General features: G+C 39.5%; 1 protein-coding gene across 3 annotated transcripts in view; it reads left to right on the forward strand.

Moving 5' to 3' along the window:
- Window positions 1-743: 743 nt before the first annotated feature.
- NFIA (nuclear factor I A) overlaps window positions 744-22,941 on the forward strand; it is a 554,190-nt gene continuing 531,992 nt past the window's right edge. For all 3 annotated transcript variants that reach the window (XM_075998837.1, XM_075998844.1, XM_075998842.1), the window contains exon 1: window positions 744-904. In XM_075998837.1, coding sequence (XP_075854952.1) covers window positions 809-904 — 96 coding nt within the window. In that variant the 5' untranslated portion in view covers window positions 744-808. The remainder of the gene's footprint in view (window positions 905-22,941) is intronic.

Genomic DNA, 22,941 nt, shown 5'->3' on the forward strand with positions numbered 1-22,941 from the left:
TGCCATCTCATGTTTATATTCCTGCACAACTAAATTAACTAATGAATTAAATTTTTTTGAATAAAGTAAGGAAGAAGAAATATTTCCCCCGGATTTATTTTTCTTTTTTTTTTTTCTCCTTGGAAAACCTGTTCAGTTGTTCCAAGATTTAGTTTTAGAGTTTTCACTTTACTTCCAACAGAGATGTGTAAGACAGCAAAACTGAACTAAACATTTTTTTAAATGCGCAGCTCACGTTCTTGAGAAAAGTGGCTGTGAAAAACAGATACTGAATCAGACTTAAAGTCAAAGAAGGGGAGGGGGGATTTGGGGGAAAAAAAAAAGCCCAAAACATTGCATGATAGTCTCTAAGCAGTTCCATCTGTCAAGCAGAAATTTTAGGCTAATAGCCTGTGGCGATCTCCCTCCGCAGTCCACTACCTGCCTTTGTCCTATTAAATCTCTTTATTCTTCTTAAAAAAAAAAAAAAAAAAAAGAGGGGGGGATTCGTTGTTGGAAGGAAAGGAAAAACCTTGCAGACCAAAATCATCTGAGTGATGAAGCCCTAATTTTAACCACCTCCCTTTGATGTGTAGCAGTGGGCTCTTGCTTTTTAAAAAGGAGAGAGAAGAAGACAGTACTAGGAGCAGAAGACTTTTCATCTCCACTTCACCTTGCCACTGGGTCTGTGAGAGATTGGTTCATTGTCAAGGAGATTTTTTTTTTTACCCATGATTCCATATGGTATGGACCGGACTACATGTTGCCCCACATGCCACTGCAAATGTTTTCTCAATTAGGTGTCTTATCTCCCGTGAGTTAGCATCAGATGAAGCTTGCTGACAGCGTAATGGCAGGGAAAGCTTCCGACGGCTCCATCAAATGGCAGCTCTGCTACGACATCTCGGCCAGAACTTGGTGGATGGTGAGTTGGCAGCCGGGGCTGCTTTTTTTTTTTTTTTTTTTTTCCTTTTCTACTTTCCCTCCCTCTTTGACAAAATGTCCCAGACCTCACATTCATCAAACTCACATTTGATTTTTTTCACACTCTTCAGTGAGGCAGCCTCACACTGCTTCCTCTTGCCATCCTCTCTCTGCCACTCTGCAACTTGAGTTCTCAGGAACGCTTGCCCTTGTTTTCCATGGGACAGTATTTGGGGCTTTCTATTTTTTTTTTAATTTATTTTTTAAAGAGTTATCAGTTTTAAGGGAGAGGTGGATATTTTAGCCAAGCCAGTCTTGGGGCAAAAAGTGAAACATTTGTCCTGGCCTTCAGGTTTTTCTCCCTCTCTTTAGTTTCACAGCCCTTTACTTTTGTTTTCAGGGGCTATGGGGTACATGGTTTTCCTTGGCTGTGATATTTTCTGAGGAAGCATGTTGGGCACTGAAGAGAAGCAAGCCCTGAGTGAATTCCGGTCCGGCCCCATTAATTGGATTGCCTGAAGTCACCTGTGAGAGAACTCTGGGTCCCCACTCCCTGTTTTTCATCAGGGGACCCAGAGCTCTCACCTAACTTTTCCCGGTTTGTCAGAACAGGTCTCAAGTCTCTAAGGAACTCTAGCTCTGAGTGGAAAAGACCCATACACTCTATCTTTTAGTTACTCTGGGTACAAATAAAGTTTTAATAAAGTTCTGCCGTGCGGCCGCAGAATGAGTTAACTCACATGTCATGGTCAACCAGGCCAGACAACCTTTGACATCTTGGATCTATAAGAGGTGGAGTGAGTTGGGAGGATGTACAATAGCTCATTGTCACGGGAGATGCAAGTCCTGTGAGGAAGAGTGTCCTCAAATCATTACTGCCCTCGTTAGGATGGTGTCCGTTAAGGATTAATTCGTTAGCAGTGCATTTCTAGTTTTCCGTAATTATTATTCTTGCGGCAAGCGTGAATTCTTCCAGGGAGTGAAAAAAAAGTTTGCTGCCAGGACAATGAATGTATTATCCGTTCCTAACTGGACCGTGAACTTCAGCTCATTTCACATAGATATCAGTTTAAGAAAAAAAGAGAGAGAGAGAGAGAGAGAGTGATGTTGAAGGGGGAGACTGGCGAATGGAATTACAAAACAGGGCATGGTCGATTTCATTGTATGATCTGCAGAAAGAGTTCTCTTTTCCCCTTCCTGGACCAATGGTGGTATCCTTTTGGCAAGTTTTAGGAATCCGGAGGACTGAGAGACTATTAAAAGTGAGCTACCGAAGGATTCTATTCAGCTGCTTCTTGGGATACAGTATGTCCATCCTAAGGACCCTTGAGTTAAAGTGGTTGTGGGTATGTGTGTACATGTGTGTTTTAACTTGCAATTTCTTAACTAGACAGTAGAAACTTTTCCAGTGATTTCAGGACAATGTAACATGCAGCTTTTGGCTAATTAGACTAGCAGTAAACTATCTACTTCGACCCTGAACTTCTATTCAGGGCACTTGTTTTCCCATTAGAGTTTCTGCCAGCAAGAGCAGGGTTTAGTTGTATGCTGTGATGTTGCCTATTGCTTTGCCTTGTGCAGCTTGTTAAACACTAGAAATGAATATACTGATTGGTTTAGCTATTATTTTCTAAGTTAAATTGTAGGGCTTTTTAAAAAACTATGTGCTGAGGTCATATTCTGGGTGAAACAGCCTACTTATATTTCAAGAGCTCATAGGTTTTATAGACTGTTACTTTTTATGGCAAATTGTATCATTTTTTTTTCTTGCAAAGATCACCAAATGCTTCTCTTTTTTTAACTTGGAAAACTGTAATTTCTTTTTTGTAAACTTTACTTGGAAGTTGTTTTTCATTTAAAATTATTTTACAGATGTTTTACCGCCGGGAATATAACATATAAAAGTGGTGGAAACATTTAGCAATGCAGTTGCCTAAAAATAAACAATGTTGAAAGCTCACATGCTGCTGTTTAGGCTACATACTACAGGGAAGTTTCTCTCAACTTCAATGCTTCTAGATCTTTGCTTTGAAAAGGGATGAGAAATCAGAGCGCTCTTTAAAGAAAGTTGTAGAAGTTACCACAGGGAATAAATCGATTTGTTTATTTTCCTCAAAGGTGACCACATAACATAGCATTTTAGATCTGCCAGTTACAAATAACTCTAATGTAAATTTCCTATTATTGATGGGAAATTGAGGACTTTGATAAAAGGGGAGAGGACTAATTAAAATATACACATTTCACATTTTCTCTTAGATCTCTTTCTTTGAACAGCACTCACTCCCTCTCCCTCCTATGCCCACCTTTTTACCCCAGACAATATTCCCCAGCTGAAAAAAAAAAAAAAAATTAAACTTCCCTCTGGCTGATATAGTTCTTTAACCAAAGGACAGTACAAGATCGGAGTTTCACACTAAAGGCAAATAAAGCTTTAAAATTACCTCATGCGTCATCTGGCTGCACAGACTCCGGGCTCATAGTGAGAACCTCCGGCTTGGTCCTCCCAGCATACAAAGGCAACTCAGTGAATGCCCCCTCCGCCCGTGGAGACTCGCCTCAGCTGCCAGCGACGGGATATGCAATTTTGCTTTTTAATGAATCGTAAACAATTTGTATGGCAAATGAGTTTGTTTGTTTTAGTTTCGGGGCATATGTTGGGCCAGGTTGTAGATAGCCGTTACCTACTCCAGAATTTGAGGTGAGAATGGGTAGAGCCCCGGATCATTTTGATTTTTCTAAATAATAAAGACACACTAGGATGAAAGAAACTGGTTAATAAAAGACTGAGAATAACAACCTCTCTTCTCTTTCCCTCTCCATACCCACCCCCTCTCATAACTCACCCCGGCTTACAGTAGTGTTCTGACTACGCTTTTTGATAACTAACTGGAAATCAGTTGACTAGATTAATCTTTAATCTTTTTAAGTAGAAATTTTAGCTTTGTCTGAAAAACACGACTTTTGTTTTAAACAGTTATTTTTAAAATGTGAAATACTAAGAAAGGCCATCTCTGTCTTCTATCACTTTTTTTGGTTGAAGCTAATGTTGTCTTGAGGGATATAGGATATAAGAAAGGATAAATACTTTATTTATATCAAAATGGAGCAAGAAAGAGGTCTTGATACTAAAAAGCCAAAGAAAAATGTTTATTCAAACCCACAGAGTTGTAAACAACTTAGAATTTAACAAGCGACCAGGGTTCGAGTATGTACATTTTAACAGTAATTACCTTTGGCGCTGCCACTTATCAGAAACCTTTTGATATCTGAGCCACTTCTCTAATGCTTTAATCATGCAAATCAAGAAATAGATATTACGTATCAACTTAATCTAGCTATGTCGTGACATCTCTAGTAGAAACCTTTGGATAGAAAACTAAAGAAAATCCTCAGGAAATTTTCCTCCACTCCAAATAAAATGGAAACAGCACCCTGGATGCATGTATATGCATCAAAAAATAATTCTGTCCAGTGGAATTACCTCCATTCTACACGCATGGTGTTAAAATGAAGGCAAAAATAAACATTCTCCTCTTTGTAATGATTTAGTGATAATAACGTGTTATGAGACTATTTTTATGTGAATTACATATTACACTTGTCTTGTTTCTGCCACCCAATTTAAAAACTCCTGATGACTATGAAATGAAGGCTACTAAATTATCCTGTAACCCCTTTAGCCCCTTGCTAGGTTCCCAAGCACTTATTTTGGGAGCATTCTCTTTAAAAATTGCCATACAGTTATCCAATCAAGAATTGTCTGTCGCTTAATCCAAATTTTTACAACTCAAACTTTGTATACCAGGAAAATATTTGGGCAAGAAGGATATGGTATGCCTTGTAGTGTAAATACCGATTTTTTAAATATACATATGAAAATTAGCAAGATAATTCTATGAAATATGCCATACTATGTTTAACAACTCAAAAAAAACCTCAACTCCAGCCTACTTCCAAATGATTGGCAGCCTTAACCACTGCAGACACAAAATTAAGAATTCATACCTTTTTTTGTTGTTATTTGCTTGGATTCATATCTTAAGTTGTATTTACTATTTCAGTTTTTAAAATGCTAATTTCCGGCTTACTGAATTTTGTTAATGATTGTTTTCTATATTCCTTTGAAGACATTGCCTAATGAAGATTTGTCTATGAATTTACACTAGCTCTTTCATGCTAATGGTTAAAATAAGTTGGAAATTGCTACTATGGCTATAAATGGAAAGACTCAAAATGAAAAGATTCAATAAATAATAAAGCATATCATATTCTTAGCACCCAGAATATTTATAAGAGTCCATGGTAAACATAATTGTATGCATTCTATTTCATGCATTTGCACACTGTATTTTTAAATATTTTTGCAGAATGCAATGGTTCTACCTGAGCTTATTTTTAAATGCACAATTTTTAAATTTTTATCCACCTTTATAAAAATGAACAATTATATTAATATCTAAGAATATGCATTGACATCAAAGGTTTTTGTATACTCCAAACATTATTTTCTCACAGTATTAGCACTAACCGATTGCAAACAAATTAGGCAGAGTTTTATTGTTTTTCTCCCACAAACATTAAGAAGTTATCCTTATTTTCTTTTACGTTACCCTTATACAACATCTTTTAAAGTATCATATACTATTCTTAGGGAGAAGCAAATACATTAAAGTATATTCCTATTTTTTTCTTTAAATCAAATTATGATCCAAATGTACTTCATTCAGAGATGTGATTGGTTACTCAAGCTAGCCTATGTACTTCTACTATCTTTTTAAAAATCTTGATTTCCTGTTGTTATGCTCATATTTCTCCTGTGAACTTTAGACAGTGAAATAAATGCTTTGTCCTTATTCATTTTCTAGTTGATTTTCCTTCACCTGTCCTGAATATTGTCAGGAATGTTTCTAATTTAAAACCAAAAGAATCAGGGGCTGATTAGAAGACAGGAAATTGGAGGATTAAACCGTCTGGTTGCACTTCCTTTACTTATCAGCACTCAGTAACTCACTCTAGATTACAAACTCAACAGGACAATTTTTACAATGCATTGTTCCTTCTGGATGTTTACATATATACAGTGCATGTGAGGCGGTGTGTGTGTGGTGTGTGTGCGCGCACGCAAGCATGCACATGTATCCGTACGTGTCTGTGTGTGCACTCATGAGTAGAGAGCGATGAACCAGCAGCTGGTAGTTATAAGTAGATGCTTTTAAGTGGGATAGTTTTAAACCTAAGGGGCTTATACCATAGGCATGAAAGTTCATTCAAAGACTATAATCCTAGGATATTCTCAAAACTTTCTTATTAAAACAGTTCTGTGAAGCCAAGAAATACTATAAGGGAGAAAGCTAGATGCACTATTTGGGGAATGAAAAATAGATTGCAGTAGCCTTTATGCAGTCCATCGCTCCCCAGCTCTGCTCGAAGTCCCAAACGCCCGTATTATTGAGTGAGTAGAGAAGGGGACCCGTAAGGAGTGAGGGAGTTAATCTAACAGGCACCCAAAGCCATTTTGAGATCCCCTTGGCACCAGCTGAGAAAGGGATCTTTCTGACTGTGACAGCAGGTCTGAATGTCCCAGGTGAGCATATATTATGAAATGGGTGTTTGGCAGGGGTTAAAGGAGCAGATCAGGTAAGGATTCATCTTATGCCATCAGATCATTTAAAATTAAAAATAAATAATAAAAACGAACCACCATTCTAGATTTTTACTGTGTCATATATCTTTGCAGAGCAGTGTTCTAGAAACCATGATGAGAAGTATCTTTCTTGGCCTTACTCTGCTCACCTGTCTTGCCCTCAATAAGTATTTGTTGATTTGGCTTAAGAGAGCTCTAGAGGATCATGTGACAGTTTTTCCTGCTTCCGATGGCAATATTGGGTTCTAATGAGAAAAACAGAAGATGGAGAGGAGTGTAGGATCTGGCAAAATGAGTTGGTCGCTTAGACTGGTAGAGCCAGGAATTAAAATGTAGGGGCTTGTTCTGGCAGTTCTTCATTCCTTCGTGTGTTTACCAAATATGTATTGGACCCCTACTAAGGGCCAGAGGACAGAGAATCAGCAGCAGTTTCTGTCAGCTGCCATCATTCAAGCTCTAAAGGCACTGGGAACTCCCTCTGTACCTAACTGATAACATTGACTGGTAACTGTCTGCTAGAATCTGTGCTATGGGCCTTATACATCTATTGTTCATTTAATCTTCACCACAAACCTATGAAGTAAGCATTATTGCCCCACTTTACATATATGAGAACCAAGACTCAGAAAAGGTTGCTCACTGCCCAAGGCTGTGCAGCACACACTGAGGATGATCTGCTCGGACTACAGAGTCCACTTGCTTAATTGTAGACAAAATTTGTCTTAAATTAGTTGATTCTTTTAGCACTAGAATGTAATGTTATTCAGAACTTCACAGAATTAAGACTATCCATCCGTATGATGGTATTTGGAGGGGGGGAGACAGGTCTGTTTACCAAGATAATAGAGGCAGAAAAATTATATTGCATCAAAAGCAAAAATAGGACATGAGTCTTGTAATGCCTGGTCCTTGTTCCAGAAGAGTTGTCCATATCCCTGTTATGAAACAGAGAAATCTAGTCTCCTCATCAACTAAAGAAATGAGATACATGAGTCTCATGCTAAGATGTATCTAGTCATATTAACATACACCTTTCATCAGGAGATACATAGTTCAGAGAAACCCAACGTGCTTAAGTTCTTGCCAAATATTAGGGACATTTTTTCTATAAGTAAGTTAATTTTTATTTAGCAAATATTTCACTTACAGTTTCAAATGGAGCATACTATTACCAAAAAGAGAGGGAAAAAAAGCTATCTTTCCAAAGAAAGATTCCTGATTTGGGCTCTATCTCTTTCTCTCTTTTTTTAATAAACAGAAATGCCAACATAGAACAGTATTGGTGTTTAATATTTTTTTGTTGCCACAGAATTGCTAATGAAAGGTTTGCTCCACTGTAGAGTTTTCTGTAAGAAAAGACCCAATGCAGGATGTATACTGCCTAATGGCAAAAATCTTAATAGAGTCACTACAAGTAAACATCTATTTTCCAGGCAACTGCTGACTATAAACAATATATCTAAGCCAGAGCTCTTCAATGGTGCCACATGTTGGACAGCTTTTTTTTTTATTCCTCATAATCCAAGCCCTTTTTGTGATCCTTGATGTGCACACGCTATTGCCCCGCTGACTATTTTAAATGGATGATAATAGGAAATAATGACCAGGTCAGAGGTGGGGATGCATAGTCCTGCACAGAGCAGCCCTCTCCAGAGTGAAAATGCAGGGGGACTCTCAGGGGGGAGCCAGAGCTTATAAGCTGAATCAGACACTCAATACGTGCTCCTCACCTGCTGGTAGATACCACATTATACATCCCACCTCCTCACGAAACCTAGGTGTGGACAAAGTTGAAACCGTGTAGGGGATGAGAACACTTCCCTTCCCAGGATGGTCCTATCTTCCTCCCCACACCCCACACTCCCAAATATCTCTCAACCACCTGCTCCTTCACAGATGTGTGCTCTTCCATCCTGCTGATGCTACGCCTTCTCAGCTGCATTTGATAATCCCCCTTTAAATGTTGAAAAGATAAGCATTGTTAGCTAAATAATTGGTTTAACTTATTCACTGAAGAATCAATTAGAATAGCCCCACCTTATCCAAGGTGGACACATTCTAAGACCCCCAGAGGGTGCCCAAAACCATGGAGAGTATCGAACCCTATGTATATACTATGTTTTTTCTATACATACATACCTATAATAAAGTTTAACGTATAAGTTAGGGATAGTAAGAAATTAACAATAAGTAATAAAATAGAACAATGATAACAACCTACTGTAAAAAAAAAATGTTATGTGAATGTGCTTACCTGCTCACTCATTCTCTCAAAATATCTTATTGTACTCTAGTCACCTATTTTCAGTCTTGGGTTCACCATGGGCAACTGAAACCACAGAAAGTGAAACCACAAATAAGGGAGACTACTGTGAAATTCTCATAAATTGTTTTGTTGTATCTAATTTTTTAAATAAACCAGCAACCACAGTTCTCATTTTTGTAAGCATGTGAGAAACAACCTGTTAACAGGTGTTATGGTCTGGACTCCCTCCTAATAAATAGCAGGGAATCCCTGAACACTTGTAATATGTCACCCAATACTGAGGTCCAAATCCATACAGTATTGTTGGTAGAACTGCATAAGAAAAAATACAAATAATTGAGGCAAGGGAATAACTATAAGAGTTATTCAATTGCCATAATTTCTTAACTGAAAAGTCAAGAAATAACAAAACTTAACACAGGGGGCCACAAAAGCAAATATCTTTAGACCAGGCAGGTCCACTAAGTGGAAGAAGCAATGAGGCTAGAATAAATACAGAGGAGAATGGTGGAGTCTGTGACAAACTGAAATGTGTTATCTATTTAGCACAAAACAGCAACAGTGAATGCAACATTGTACTAACCAAACAGAATGCATCCGCTACCTGGAGCCCAAAGCTATTGAGCATACACCATGGATCAGATGATAGAATGGGATTCCAGCAACAAAGTATTTTATTCCACAAAAAGCAAGAAACTTGAAGGCAAATGCCCCTGGGAAAGGGATATGAAGCAACATAAACTACATGGCAGGTTAAACCACTCATACCTGATCCTTTCCTACTGGCAGGTTCTGTGGGTGGGAGAGGAGAGACAGAGGAACATGTGAGTATCTAAAATAGGAGAAGCGCCCTGGAGCAGGAAAGGCCCTTAGCAGACCAGGGAGCTGGGAGGTGCTAGAGATGGGTACAGGATGCAGAAAAGGAAGCCTGGTGGTTGCAGAGACCTGCTGACCCTCACCTGCCCGCCCCAGTTCCCTGCACTCTGGCCCCAGATCTTTCCAGGTAGCCTTGGCATCCCTAGGGTCTCATGGGCTGTGAGTCCCAGAAAAGATTCATCTCTAGCACACAGGCTGGAGCTCAGGCCCATTTTCCCCACCCTACAAACTCTTCCCCTTCTGCCAGGCCCAGCACAAAAAAAGGGCTACTTTGTGCAGCCTTCCCAGGTTCCTGGAGACAAAAATGAGTCATTCTCCCTTCCCTTGCCTTCCAGCCCCACACTCCTTAGCTCTTAGTATCAGGACACTGATTAAATTGTGTTGGAGTTTTTCTGTTTGTTATCCGCCCTGATAACATTGCTGTTCCTTAGGAATAAAATCTAGATCTTGCACTTCTCCATATCTCCAGGGTCTGGTCTGTAGCAAGTATTCCGCCCCTCCCCAGCCCCGCAAAGAAAAACAAAGTGTAGCTCAGCAGTAGGTGAAGTTGAGAATTGAGGCAGGAAGGGCTTGCGGGGGGCCACAACGCTGCTGCCCCCCCCCAGTGTGAGCCTCAAGGCTGCAGGAGATCCTTCGGCAAACTGCTGCCCTGCCCTCTATTTCTAGAGATTTGTGACTACCACATGTTGCCTGCTTGCTACGCGTAGGCACTAGGCCCAGCAAACACTCTGCACACGTGTGAGCTATTCCTCAAAGCATCCCTGTGAGATCAGTGTCACTATTTCCACTTCACCGATGAGGACACCGGGCCATAGAGGTGAAGAGTCCATTAAGTCATCTGAGAAACTCTGAAGCTATTCTTTTCACTCCTACATTAGCAATGTCATGCTCTAAGACTCACACACAAAAAAAGGCTATGATAATTAAATGTGGGTAAAGTTTCATCCCATTTTACAGAGGAGAAGACTAGAGCCCTGTAGGCTATAGTTCCCCCAATGTCAAAATCATCACAAAGTCTGAGTTTTGAACTAGGGTCTCTAGCAATGTTTGTACTAAATGCCCATGGTGGTTAGTCATAGTATACGGCATCATTTAATTAAAATGAAGCAAGCATTCCTCCCCCCCCACCTCCCACTCACCGAGTTGTAGGTTAATGGGAGATTTTCATTTTTTTTCCAGCCTTCTTGTTATCTTTTTATTTTTCTACAATGAACATATATTATTGACTTATAAAAAATGATACGTGGCAAAATCATACTCACTGAATATATTAGTCCTCTTCTCATTAATCTCGTAAAAATGACAGTAGCAGCAGCTGCAGATATGCAAGGACGTCGTGAGAGCTTGGGCTTTGAGGATGTGCATATTTTCAAAGTTGAATAATGCACATTTCCTTCATTAAATTCTGTATTCGACGGCCGTTTTTAAGAGTCCCCTTCCTATAATGGCTCAGGTAGTTCTTCCCATGGCCCAGGATAGCGGCAGTCAAAAGCATAGATTTTTAGATCAGGTGGAACCTGGGTGAATCTTGGCTGTGTCATGGATGAGTTGTATGACCATGGAAGGGACAGGGACTAGAAACAATTGGAATCTGTTTCTGCATCTGAAAATTGTAAATATAATAATCATAGTGCATTGGGAGTATTATATGCTTACTACACAGGCCATAAATCTAGGAGGGATTCTGACACCTTCCTCTTATTTACTTCATATATGTAATTCAAAATAAAATCTGCCAAAGTCACCTCCTAAATAATTCCTAAATCCATCCACTTTCTCTATCTCCGCCACTCTCCCCCATCGAAGCTACTGTCTGGTCTAGCCCACATTACTACAGATGCTCACTAACTGGCCTTGTTACATTCATCTTTGCCCCGTAAAATTTATTCTTCACACTTAAGGCTAAAAGATCTTTTCAGACACAAGTAATCTGTCATTTCAATGGATTAGGCTTGCTCTTAGATAAAGGACAAAATCCCTAACAAGGCCTGCATGGTTTCACCTCTCCAAGCCTGTCTTGAGCTATTCTTTTTCTTCCTAAACATACTCTAGCCAGTTAACCTTCTGTCAGTTCTTCAAAGTCCCCCAAATCTCAGATCCTACACACATGCTTCTGATTTGCCTAGAAAACATTTCTCTCTTTGCAGTTAACACTTTCTTATCTACCATTCTCGATGTGAACATGGCCTTTTCCTAAAAACTGTCCTGTCCCCAGACTTCATGAGAGAACAACACTACTGATGAACACAGTAACATTCCTCCATCCATAAACAAATAGAGCACGATTTATGTTTATAAATGTGTGTGACTGTTTGATGACTTTCTGTTTCTCCCAAAATAACATAAGCTCCATGAAAGACAATGTTTTGCTCATATAGGTTTTCTTGTGTCCAGGACAGTACCTGCACATAGTAGGTGGTAAGTAAATATTTATTGATGTGATGAGCACATGGATAGTAGAGTGCCTACTATAGTGAACACTGAGATATTGTTAGTCGTTGTCATCACAATTAATTTTTTCCACATACAGAAAGGTGTTTAAAAGTGGATAAAGTTTCCTTTATGTATCTTTAAAGAAAATTCATTTCTCCCTAGTAAAATCAAAACTAAAGGCTAAACTGAAAAACTGAGAGCTCCAACCTGGGCTTAAGACCTGGCTCTGTCTCATGCTAGAAATGTACTTTGGCCACATGTTTTCACATCTGTGATTATTGAGCGTTAAATAAGTTAATACCATCAATGTTATTAGCATGGTACTTGGCACATGGTAAACACTGAGCAAATACTTTATCATTAATATTACTATCAATACTATAAATAGACCCAAATCTTCCTCCAGTAATCTGTATGACCTTTAAAAAGTCCTCTAACCTCTCTGATTACCACTTTCATCATCTTTAAAATAATAGTATCAGTCTCCTTATATAGTTTACAGGGCTGTTTTAAAGATGAAATGAATTATTTATAAAGTGAGATCCAAATATAAGAGCTCACTATTGCTAACCCTAAAAACACAGGCTCCAAAGAGACAGATTCGACCAAAACCCTCATGGTGTTGTCTTTATCTTCTCTTCATGATAGACTGCATGGAGGGAATGAGAAGTGGTTGGACACATCTAGTCAACAATAGTTTCCAGTAGTGGATAACAGAAGGCATGTGAATGGGTGGAAGGGGAGTGAGAAGACAGAGTTTAGTTTAAGAACGCACGTTCTAGAATGAAAATGCCTGTATTGAATCCCTTCTCCACAACTTTCCTGCAGTGTGACCTCAAGCGAATTGTCTAGTCTGCTCATCTGTAAAGTTGGACAAATGATAGTACCCGCCCCATAGATTGTCAGGATTAAATTATGCACATAAATCATTGAGAAAAGCGCTTAACACATGTCATATACTTAATAAAGATCAGCCATTATTAAGTTTGTAATTATTTTCATTGTTGTTATCATCATCATTACTTTGTTAGCCATTATGTTAGGAGATCAATATTCAGGGGTCTAGAAAGATAGCAAGGCAGTTAAAGAATATCTAATAAATTTATTCCTCCAAGATGGTATATTTGGGTTTTGAGGCAAAGAAATTGCCCTGTCAATACAGTTTGAGCTGAGATACCTTCTCAGAAACAGAGAATTTATCAATAAATGTCCAATGAACAGCAGCTTTATCCCACACTGTGGAAATCAAACCATTTTGTGATAAACTTTATCCAAGTAAATGTGCTCCCTTCTCAAGATATTATACTATTCCATTTCCCAAGACAATTACTCAGTGAGAGAGGCCTGTGGAAGAATTTCTGTGTCACTTAAATTCATGCTGCATTACAAACATACTTTCTATATTTGGAATTGTCACATGGCCAGTTCAGCTCAAAAACCTTTACTCAACAGCTTTCTTGGAACATCAGTGACCTCTTGTTCCCTTGGGAGAGAGGACCCTAACCCATGTACAACTCTTGAGGGGTTTTTGGTTGTTGTTATTGTTTTGTTTTGTTTTGTTTTTGAGCCAGAGTTTTGCTCTGTCACCCTGGCTAGAGTGTAGCAGCATCATCATAGTTTATTACCCTCAAACTCCTGGTCTCAAGTGATCCTTCTGCCTCAGCATCCCGAATTGCCAGGGTCTGTAGATTCTCCAGTTTGAGAGAGAAATTCGTCTACCCCTCTTGTTTGTTGTCTGTCTACACTGGATAAGTTACTAAATTTCTTTGTGTCTCAATAATTTGTAAAATGAGAAAAATTTAAATTTTTGTTACAGCACTTCAATGAATATGATATAAAGGACTTAGGACAAGCATCAAAGGACATAATAGGCCCTGGGGAGGTTAGCTCAGTCTGCCTCCTTGCTGAACCTGGCTTCTCTTTGGCCTGGCCTTTTGTGTACCTCCTATGGGTCCCTACTCTCAGTGAACAAAATAGAGTCCACATTAGAAACCTAATACATTTTATTTGGTGATATTGTTATCCTTGAAACTTGGTATAATAATGTTTGATTCTAGTGAAGACAATAATACCATTCATCTCTTACAATTACATAGAATTTTGAAGTTAAGAAGCTTATTCTCTGTTATATAAATTCCAGTAAGCTCCAACAAAGCAACAAACAAACAACACTATTACTTTAGGATTTTGACATGGATGGTATTGAAACTGTAAGTTAATTTGAGGGAAAATTGTTATTTTTACAATGTTTAGGATATAGTGTGTTATACTCCCACAATGGGAATATGTTTATTAAAATCTTCTTAGGAATGACTTATAGTTTATTTATTTAGGTTGCACATATTTCTTGTTGGCGTTACTTCTATGGTTTTGTTTTTGTTATTGTTGGAAATGGAGTCATTTTCCTATATGTCTTTTTACTGCCATTATTTTATATAATTAGCTTGTGGCCATCACTTTAGTAATCTCTTGTTAGTTTCATCAATATTTTTTATTTGGTGCCTTTGGATAGTCTAGGTATTTCATCAGGTCATCTGAAAATAGCAGTACTTTAGTCTTCCTTCAGTGATCATACACTGTATTTCTGTTTCATATTTTTGGAGTTGGTCAGAACTTCCAGGAGAACTTTAAACACTAATGATAATTGTGGGCATCCTTACATTCTTACTGATTTTAATGGGAAGGTTTTTTGTTTTGCCATTAAATATGATGTTGACTATTCTGTGTTACTATTCCTATCTAATCACTCTTGTTTTCTTTGAAAATACCTTTGTAATTCTTGAGTCGGACCTTCAGTTTCTGGGGTGGGTGTCATTCTCCAGCCCACGTTGAGGAGCATGGCACAGCCGGTGCAGCGGCCCTCCCTCCCCGGAAGTGAGCTCAGCACTAGAATTTTGGGCTTCACACACTACCTCACTGACAGCCACACATATCACAACAAATGTATCCTTGGCTGGCCAGTGTAGAATCAAGGTTGTGGTTAGGGTGAAGGTTTAGGCTGGGTTTAGAGTTAGGGTTAGAATTAAGTTAAAGTTAGGGTTAGGGTTAGCATTGCAGTCAGAACTGGATTAGGTTAGGATTTGAATTAGGGCTAAAATTTGGGTTCAACTTGGGCTTAGGATTAGGTTTAGGAGGAAATATAAGGGTGGGGAAAGAGATAAAGTTCAATGTCCGGAAACTAAACAGGTGACAATTATTTCTGAATTTTGAAGGTTGATGAAGTTACATGACAATTTGCATTGAGAGTAGAGACCATTACTCAGAGGAGAAACAACACACAAAATCCCAGATGAAGGAAGTTTGTGTATCAGAAGAGCCATTCACAGGCATGTGGAAATCATTCTGTACGAGCTGAATTTTTTTAAAATGTTAAACAGGAAAGTAATGTAAGATCCACATCTTAAACAATTGCTGTGGCCACTGTGTGGAAAAAGGGTGGAAGGGAGCTGATACTTGGGGTACAGAGGCCAATTGCGCATGCCCCACGTCCACTCTTACCTCATTTCCTACTACTCTCTTTCTTATTCCCTTATCCAGCCGTGCCAGCCATTCTTACTCTCTTATCCAGCCATGCCAGCCTCCTTGTTGCTCTGCCATCAGGACAAGTATACACCTGCCTCAGGGCCTTTGCACTTGCTTCTCCCTCTACCAGGAATGTTTTTCCTCCAGATAGCCACAGAGTTTGTTCACTTAATTCCCTGAGGTCTCTTCTCAAACATCATATGACAAGTGTCTTCCCTGTCTGCCCTACCTAAATTAGCCTCAGCACATACACTAACAAAGTTCCTTCCCTCCTTACCAATTTTTTCTCCTCACTATCTTTTACCATTTACTTAGTACCTGTCTATCTCTACTGAGAAAGAAGCTATAGGAAGACAGGAACATAATCTCTTTCACTGCTATATCTCCTATAGTTATTAATAGAATAGTGTCTGGCACATAGTATATGCTTAATAAGTATTTGTAGAATAAATTAATTTTGTAAATATTTGTTGAATTATTATGAAATTCCAGGTAACTTCTATTAGGAGACACAGATGCTGAACAGATAATTACAGTATAATGTGGTAACAGGCATGATAGAAGTTTACACAGAATGTTAAAAAGAAGCAAAAATCCAGTCTGGGGCCTATCGGAGAATTTTTTAAGAAGAGCAGGATCTAATGTGAGCATTGAAGACCAAATAAAAATTTACCAAGAAGAAGAGGGAACATCTCAGAGAAGTAAACAGAACCTGTAGGAACAGTAACGTGAAAGAACAGTGGAAAGAGCATCTGACGTGATCCATCCAATGTAATTAGAGCCAGAGTTCAAGAACTTGGCAAGAGATAAGCTAATGGGGTAGGCAGAGGATAGACCGTGTTTAGGAAATGCTCTTTATTTTCAATTGGTATTTAATTAGTAGTATGTAATTTCATTTTAAGTTTCTGCACTCCAGCCACTTGTACTACTCAAAGTTTTTAAGTCAACCAGCCAATTATCAGATCTCTAAGGAGGGTGCTGTGAAAAGAAATGAAAGGTGGAATTTTTTTTTTAAAGTGAGCATCCTTCCCCATCCACCCTTCCTATCCAGAAATATATTTGCTTTGAAAGTTCAACTCTTAAAATGCTGACTTTTCTAAAAAGAACTACACACTCTGTGCTTGTAAAGGGTTAATTCTGGAGAACCTGAATATTATTTCTAGACCTTTTGCTTTTCCTAACCTAAATTGTTCCCTTAGGTTGATCCTCTTGGGCACATGTCAATACCTACAAAAATATCTCAACCAATCAGTATCTTTGGAGAAGAGCGAGTCCACTTGATTTTACTTTCTGATTAGCTAGGAGTAACCCCCAGCACCCTTTCCAATCTGGAGGCTAAGATCCTTTGTGAAATATAATAGCACATTTTTCTGCCTCAACAAGTCATTATACTGAATCTTAAATGCCTGAAGATTTGCAGTTTTCAGAGTCATTGTTCTGAGGATGGGTTTATGACTATATATGACTTTACATTTAGAAATGGGAGGAAATTAACATTTATTGAACACTATACAGTGTGCCAGGCACTTACTTGACATTTTCTAACACATTGATCTTCACTCTTTCAAGTGCAAGCGATGTTATCCCTGTTTTCCAGACTGAAACTCAAAGAGTTAATAAATTTTCCTATGTCATAAAACTACTCCAAAGTGGTCCTAAATCCTGCGGTCTTTCTTTGAGCCTAAGCTGGCGACAATACCCTAAAAGTGATTCTAGAAGGGAGCATTATCAGCATATCTGTAAGTTGGGGAATCCCAACACATGCCCATAGCCCCCAGATTCTGATTTGCCATCCAGGATGGGGCAGGGCGAGGCAGACAAGCAGGTGTGCTTCGAAATGTCTTCCCAGTTAATTTTGATACACTTTCCAGAAAAGTGTATCCCTTTCCAGAAGTAACACTTTCCAGAAAAACTCATTTCAATTTCTACCCTTATGGATTACTATTGTATTATAATAATTAGACAGCAAGAGAAATATGTACATTTCCACTTAATTTAGTTCAGAATAATCAAAGTGTTTTGTTTATTTTGCTTTTGAATGAATTCTCTTGTTACCAGCAGGTCCTGTGCATTAAATGAAGTCTGCAATGAGCTAAATTAAATAAGATTCACAAAGGTGAATTTAAGCTTACAGCAATATCTATACAAGCTTATTACAAGATTTGTAATCACCTCATCTACCCAAATTGTTGATCAAACTCCCTCTACACTCACTATGCTATACTTTATGTGCCGTAACACTGTGGTAAACTAAGTGATCTCTCATATATTCCTTTTTTTGCTTCCTTTCTTCCTTCCTTCCTTCATGTATGAGAGCCTACAAGGGGCGTTGATATTAGAGAGGACTAAAGATCTGGTTACCATCTCATCCTTTCCTTTTTCAGTGTTCTCTGTTCTTTCCCTTTGCCATCATAAGAAGAACTTGACAACTGCACCACATCTGTCCTGTAGATCAGAGGAGTTAAAGTTGACCCAAACCCAGCTCCTGAGAATTAGGGCAATTACTCTATTTCACCTATTACCTGCCGAGCTCTTTCCCATGATTCCATGGTAGTAAAAACTAAAGAATCCCAAAATATCAAATAAAGAATCTACCATTTTACCTTATTCACATTATTTTCTCAATTATGACACCTGTGTGTAAGCAACTACCTACCTCACCTGAGGTGCAGACTCTAAATTCTTTCTAGAACAAGCTATCACATGGGTGAAATGCCCCCTATGGTAACAGCATGACCCTCAGCTTGTGAGCAAATCAGTTTAGTGGATTATCAGCCCTGTCTCTTGGATCCCAGTGGAGTCCCAGTGTCGCCTGAGCCAATGTGAGTATTTGGGTGGGTTCACCCACCCTGTACCCACCAGGAAAGGAGACAGAAGACCAAAAGAAAGGGGAAGAAGCAACTAGAAATCAGAGACATATGGCCACAAAGGCAAATATCACCCACTTCTCTTTTCAAAGACCCACCATTAATTCTGTTATCTTACCTCTTACCCCTAAAATCTTTAAATATGACAGAATATTTGTTCTTCTCCCTGGTCTCTGATAAATGTGTGTAGGCAACCAGTGAGCATTTTTCAAACTTGGTGCATACTATTAATAACTCTGGTGACACTTATTTCACCTAATCTTCACTTGAATTTTTCCTCCTGGGCTTCCTCTCTAATTTTGTAAGACAAAATTTATTGGATCTACTATAATAAGAGTTGTTTTCTCCCTCTGGAGACAAAATCAACATTAGTCATGTAAATCCCAACCCAGTGTGAAGGTTACATATCTCCAGCGATCATCTCCAAGGAACATAGAGAGATGGCGCAGTATTCTCTATAAGCCTCTGCAATTATTTCAAGACTAATTCCAGTTATTTTTAAGCATCTTTGGGTGCAAATATACAGTTTAAAGACCTCTAAATGACTAGAGATAGTGCTGGTCTTTGTTATATTAAGCCAGGTTTTCCAAAAGTATATTCTGCAGAATAGTAATTCCTAATTACCTGGAGAAAACAAAGTGTCAGCGATTAAATAGATTAGGAATATGCTAGACCAGCTACAGTTAAATTTACCCATTGACTGCTGAATCTTACAGTGTCTTTAACACGCTATTGTACTTTGTGATTCTCCAAGAACAATTTTATAATTAGCAACATTTCTCCATCTTGCCATGTGACCTCGGGCCAGTTACTTTATTTTGAACGAGGCTCAGTCTCCATCTTCCCAATTCCAAAATTAAGAGGTTAGTTTAGATCGTTTCCTCGTTGCCTCCCATCTTCCCTCCCTAAGAGGCTACGGCAAACAAAGGTTTCTCCTGGAGATATTACCTATCACTTTTCGCCATTATCTACTAAAAATCCCTCCCCAGTTACATGACTGTGGCGTGTCAGGACAGCATGAAGCCTGTCTACTGGGGAAGCTTCAGAAAGAAACTTTATAATCATTTCCAACAGGATGAGGAAGGGGGGCAGTGGGCTGCTTGGGACTATTATTAATTGTGATAACAACAATAAAAACTGTAGCTCTTTTTTGTTCCTTTCCATCCTTACCAGTTTTAGCATTGATCTTTATCTGAAATTACAAACATTTCTCTGACAATTTGCTTCCATCCAGAACATCTGGTATCTGGCCAGAAACTGTAAACTGATGCTACCCGCTCTAGTGTCTGACTTGGGAAAGGGGCCGGGGGGGATGGTGGGAGCAGGGGAACTGTGGAGACAGACGCTGCTGAGACATTTAAAATGCATGCTCCCCTAATAGGAAACAGAGCAGACTGTGATAGAGAGAAGGGAATGGGAGAAGCAGCTCGCTGTGAATGGGGGCAGGGGAGGGAGGAGGGGTGCCCAGCTACCAAAGGCTCGGGGCCTGGCCGGCAGGGAGGCCTAGAAGGATGCAACAGGAGTGGGGTTGCCTGATAAGACAGCGATAGGAAAACCATGCGATAAAAGAAGTCTGGCCAGCAGCAGCTAGTCTAGAAGGCAGGCAAGGAATCACCTGACACGACAGCAAAGGGTGACAGAAGCTGGCCAACCAGAGAGCTCAGCACAAGAGGAGGGGTGGCGAGGTGCCCGGTGGCACGGAGGGGTCTGAGAGGAGAGCCGTTATCTTGCCAGCTTCCAATCAAGCTATGCATCTTTTACTCGTGGAGAAACCACCGGGGCATGCAGCCCACCAGGCCAGTGGCTGATGGGCTAAGACGTATTTAACCTTACAGGCGGACATAGTCTCCAAAAGGAATTTGGCAAGAAAAATTGCTGTTGATACCAAGGTGTTGTTATAGAAAAAAAAAGCAGAAGAAATCCCAGCCCTGCTCTCATGACCACACAAGCTTACACAATTAACTGAAAGTTTTTTGCATGCTCATTGAGTCGCTCAACAAGGACTTATGGAAAACTTATTATGGGGTGGAAAGGCTAGGTATTGCTGGTCCAGTGGGAATATTTCAGACAGAAGCCCTAGTCTTCAGGAACCTCTAGCCATTTCCTCCTGTGTAGACTGGACGAAATTTCTGCCTTGCCTCCTTCACAGGTTTAGTGTGAGGATCTTAGCAGCAACAGCAGATGTGAAAGCAAAGCTGTAAATATAGAATACAATACAAACAAGGAGAGATAGACGTCATTATCCAAGTAGTTTTAATTCCTGACACTGTAGGTGTGATGTAACCAAAATTCAGTTCTGTCCCTTTGCTCTTCATCTTTACAAAGTTTTCTAGATTCACAGCAATCGTATCACTTCCCATGAAAGGAACTAGTCTAAATCTTCAAAAACTCATTAGGCCTCTGATTCAGATGGCCTTTATTAATGCCCTCATTGTAACGAGGGAGAACTTGCCTAAAAGGGATGTCCTTTAAGTCAACCTGGAACAAAAGGTACGGCTTTGTCTGGCACAGAAATCCTGTTAAAAGCCAAAAACAGTGATGAAAGGGAACCAGCTCTTTAGCCCAGGGATTTTCTGCTCAGCATCCCCAGACTCACTCAAATTCAAAAGGGGTTCAAAGCAGAGATTGGGAACTCTCCACCCTGCGTGCCAGATGGTGGATCCTACCAACAGGCTCGGGAAACACCACACCCTTGGGGTCGTGCAGCTGCCATCCACTTCCCCGGGCCCGACAGCTTGCCAAGGGGGGATCGCGTCCTCACCAAACACACTGTCCCTGACACGGCAGGCACCGGGAGTTTGTTAAAGTACCAAGAGGCCTTAGGCCTGTCCCAAGCTTTCCATCAATTTCACACGTCCAGCCCAATGCCCACTGACTTTGAGGGTGGGCTTTTGTTTTCATTGTGTTAAGAGATACGTAATATGAAATTCACCATCTTAACCTTCTCTGAGTGTTCAATTCAGTGGCATTAAGTACTTTCACATTCTTGTGCAACCATCATCGCTATCCATCTCCAACACTTTGTTACCTAAAACTCTGTATCCATTAAACAGTGCCTCTTTATTCCCCCTTCTTCCCAGCCCTTGGCGATCACCATTCCGCTTTCTGTTTCTGTGAATTTGGCTACTCTAGGTACCTCATGTAAGTGGAATAATAATATACTATTTGTCCTTATTTTAATATATTTTATGATCATATTTGTCCATATTGCTTAATTTTATTAGCATAGTGTGGTCAAGGCTCATCTATGTTGTAGCATATGTCAAAATTTCCTTTCTTACTGAGAATAATATTCCATTATAAATATATCACGTTTTGTTAATGCATTCATCCATTGATGGAAATTTGGGTTGTTTGCACCTTTGGGTTATTGTGCATAATGCTGCTACGAACATGAGCATGCAAAGATCTGTTCAAGTCCCCACTTTCAGTACTTCTGGGTATATAACTAGAAGTAGAATCGCTGAATCACATGGTAACTCTATATTTAGTTTTCTGAGGAACCACCATACTATCTCCCACAGCAGCTACAGCATTTTACATTCCGATTTCTCCCTATTCTCCCCAACACTTTCTAGTTTCTAGTATTTGGGGGATAGGGGAGGGGAGTGGATAATAGCTATCATAGTGGATGTGAACGGGTATCTCACTGTAGTTTTGAATTGTATTTTCCCAATGATCAGTGACATTGAGCGTATTTCCATGTGCTTATAGGGTTTGAATAGGGTCTTTGCCGCTTCTCCAGAATTTCCATCACTCACAGCTACCTCATCTAAATGAGCAGCAAATCTCTCTTGAATTCCTCCTCTAGCTGCTAAATAGTATGCCTTTCTCCCAGTGTCACCTCTCGCCATGCCCCACTATCCCTGGACCCAATCATACTTTACTCTGGCTGATGAGTTTGCTTGCCATGAGCACACACAAACTAGAGGAAAGGGGAGGCTGGCCCAACACCTGGGATAACTAGTCACAGTAATTAAAAGTTGTCACCAAAAATCCATTGCTGGGTCAATCAATGTGTTTCCAGAGAAGCAAGAGCCATTTCATTTATTCATTCATTAAATAAATTTTTGTTGAGCATGTACTTGTGACCAGCACTGGCTTAGTTACTAAGAAGACAAAGGCAATTATAATACAGTCACTTAGCCTTTTGGAGGGCTTGTAAAAGTTCAATCAGGTAAGATCAGTCCAGAGGAGAAAAGGCATGTCTTCATAAAGAAAGGATATTACATGTAGCTATTTTATTTGCTACCTCACTTCTTCCTATTTTAATTAGGCCATAGTAATCCACATCGATATAATAATATACTGTCCTTGGGCAATATAATAAGCAGTGATGAAGAGCATGAACTCTGAAAACAGACCTAGTACCCAAAAACATTTCCTGTGCGACCATGAGGAAGTTACTTAAACTCTTAGCTTCAATT

Source organism: Microcebus murinus, chromosome 2 (assembly GCF_040939455.1).
Source record: "Microcebus murinus isolate Inina chromosome 2, M.murinus_Inina_mat1.0, whole genome shotgun sequence".
Taxonomy (NCBI): domain Eukaryota; kingdom Metazoa; phylum Chordata; class Mammalia; order Primates; family Cheirogaleidae; genus Microcebus; species Microcebus murinus.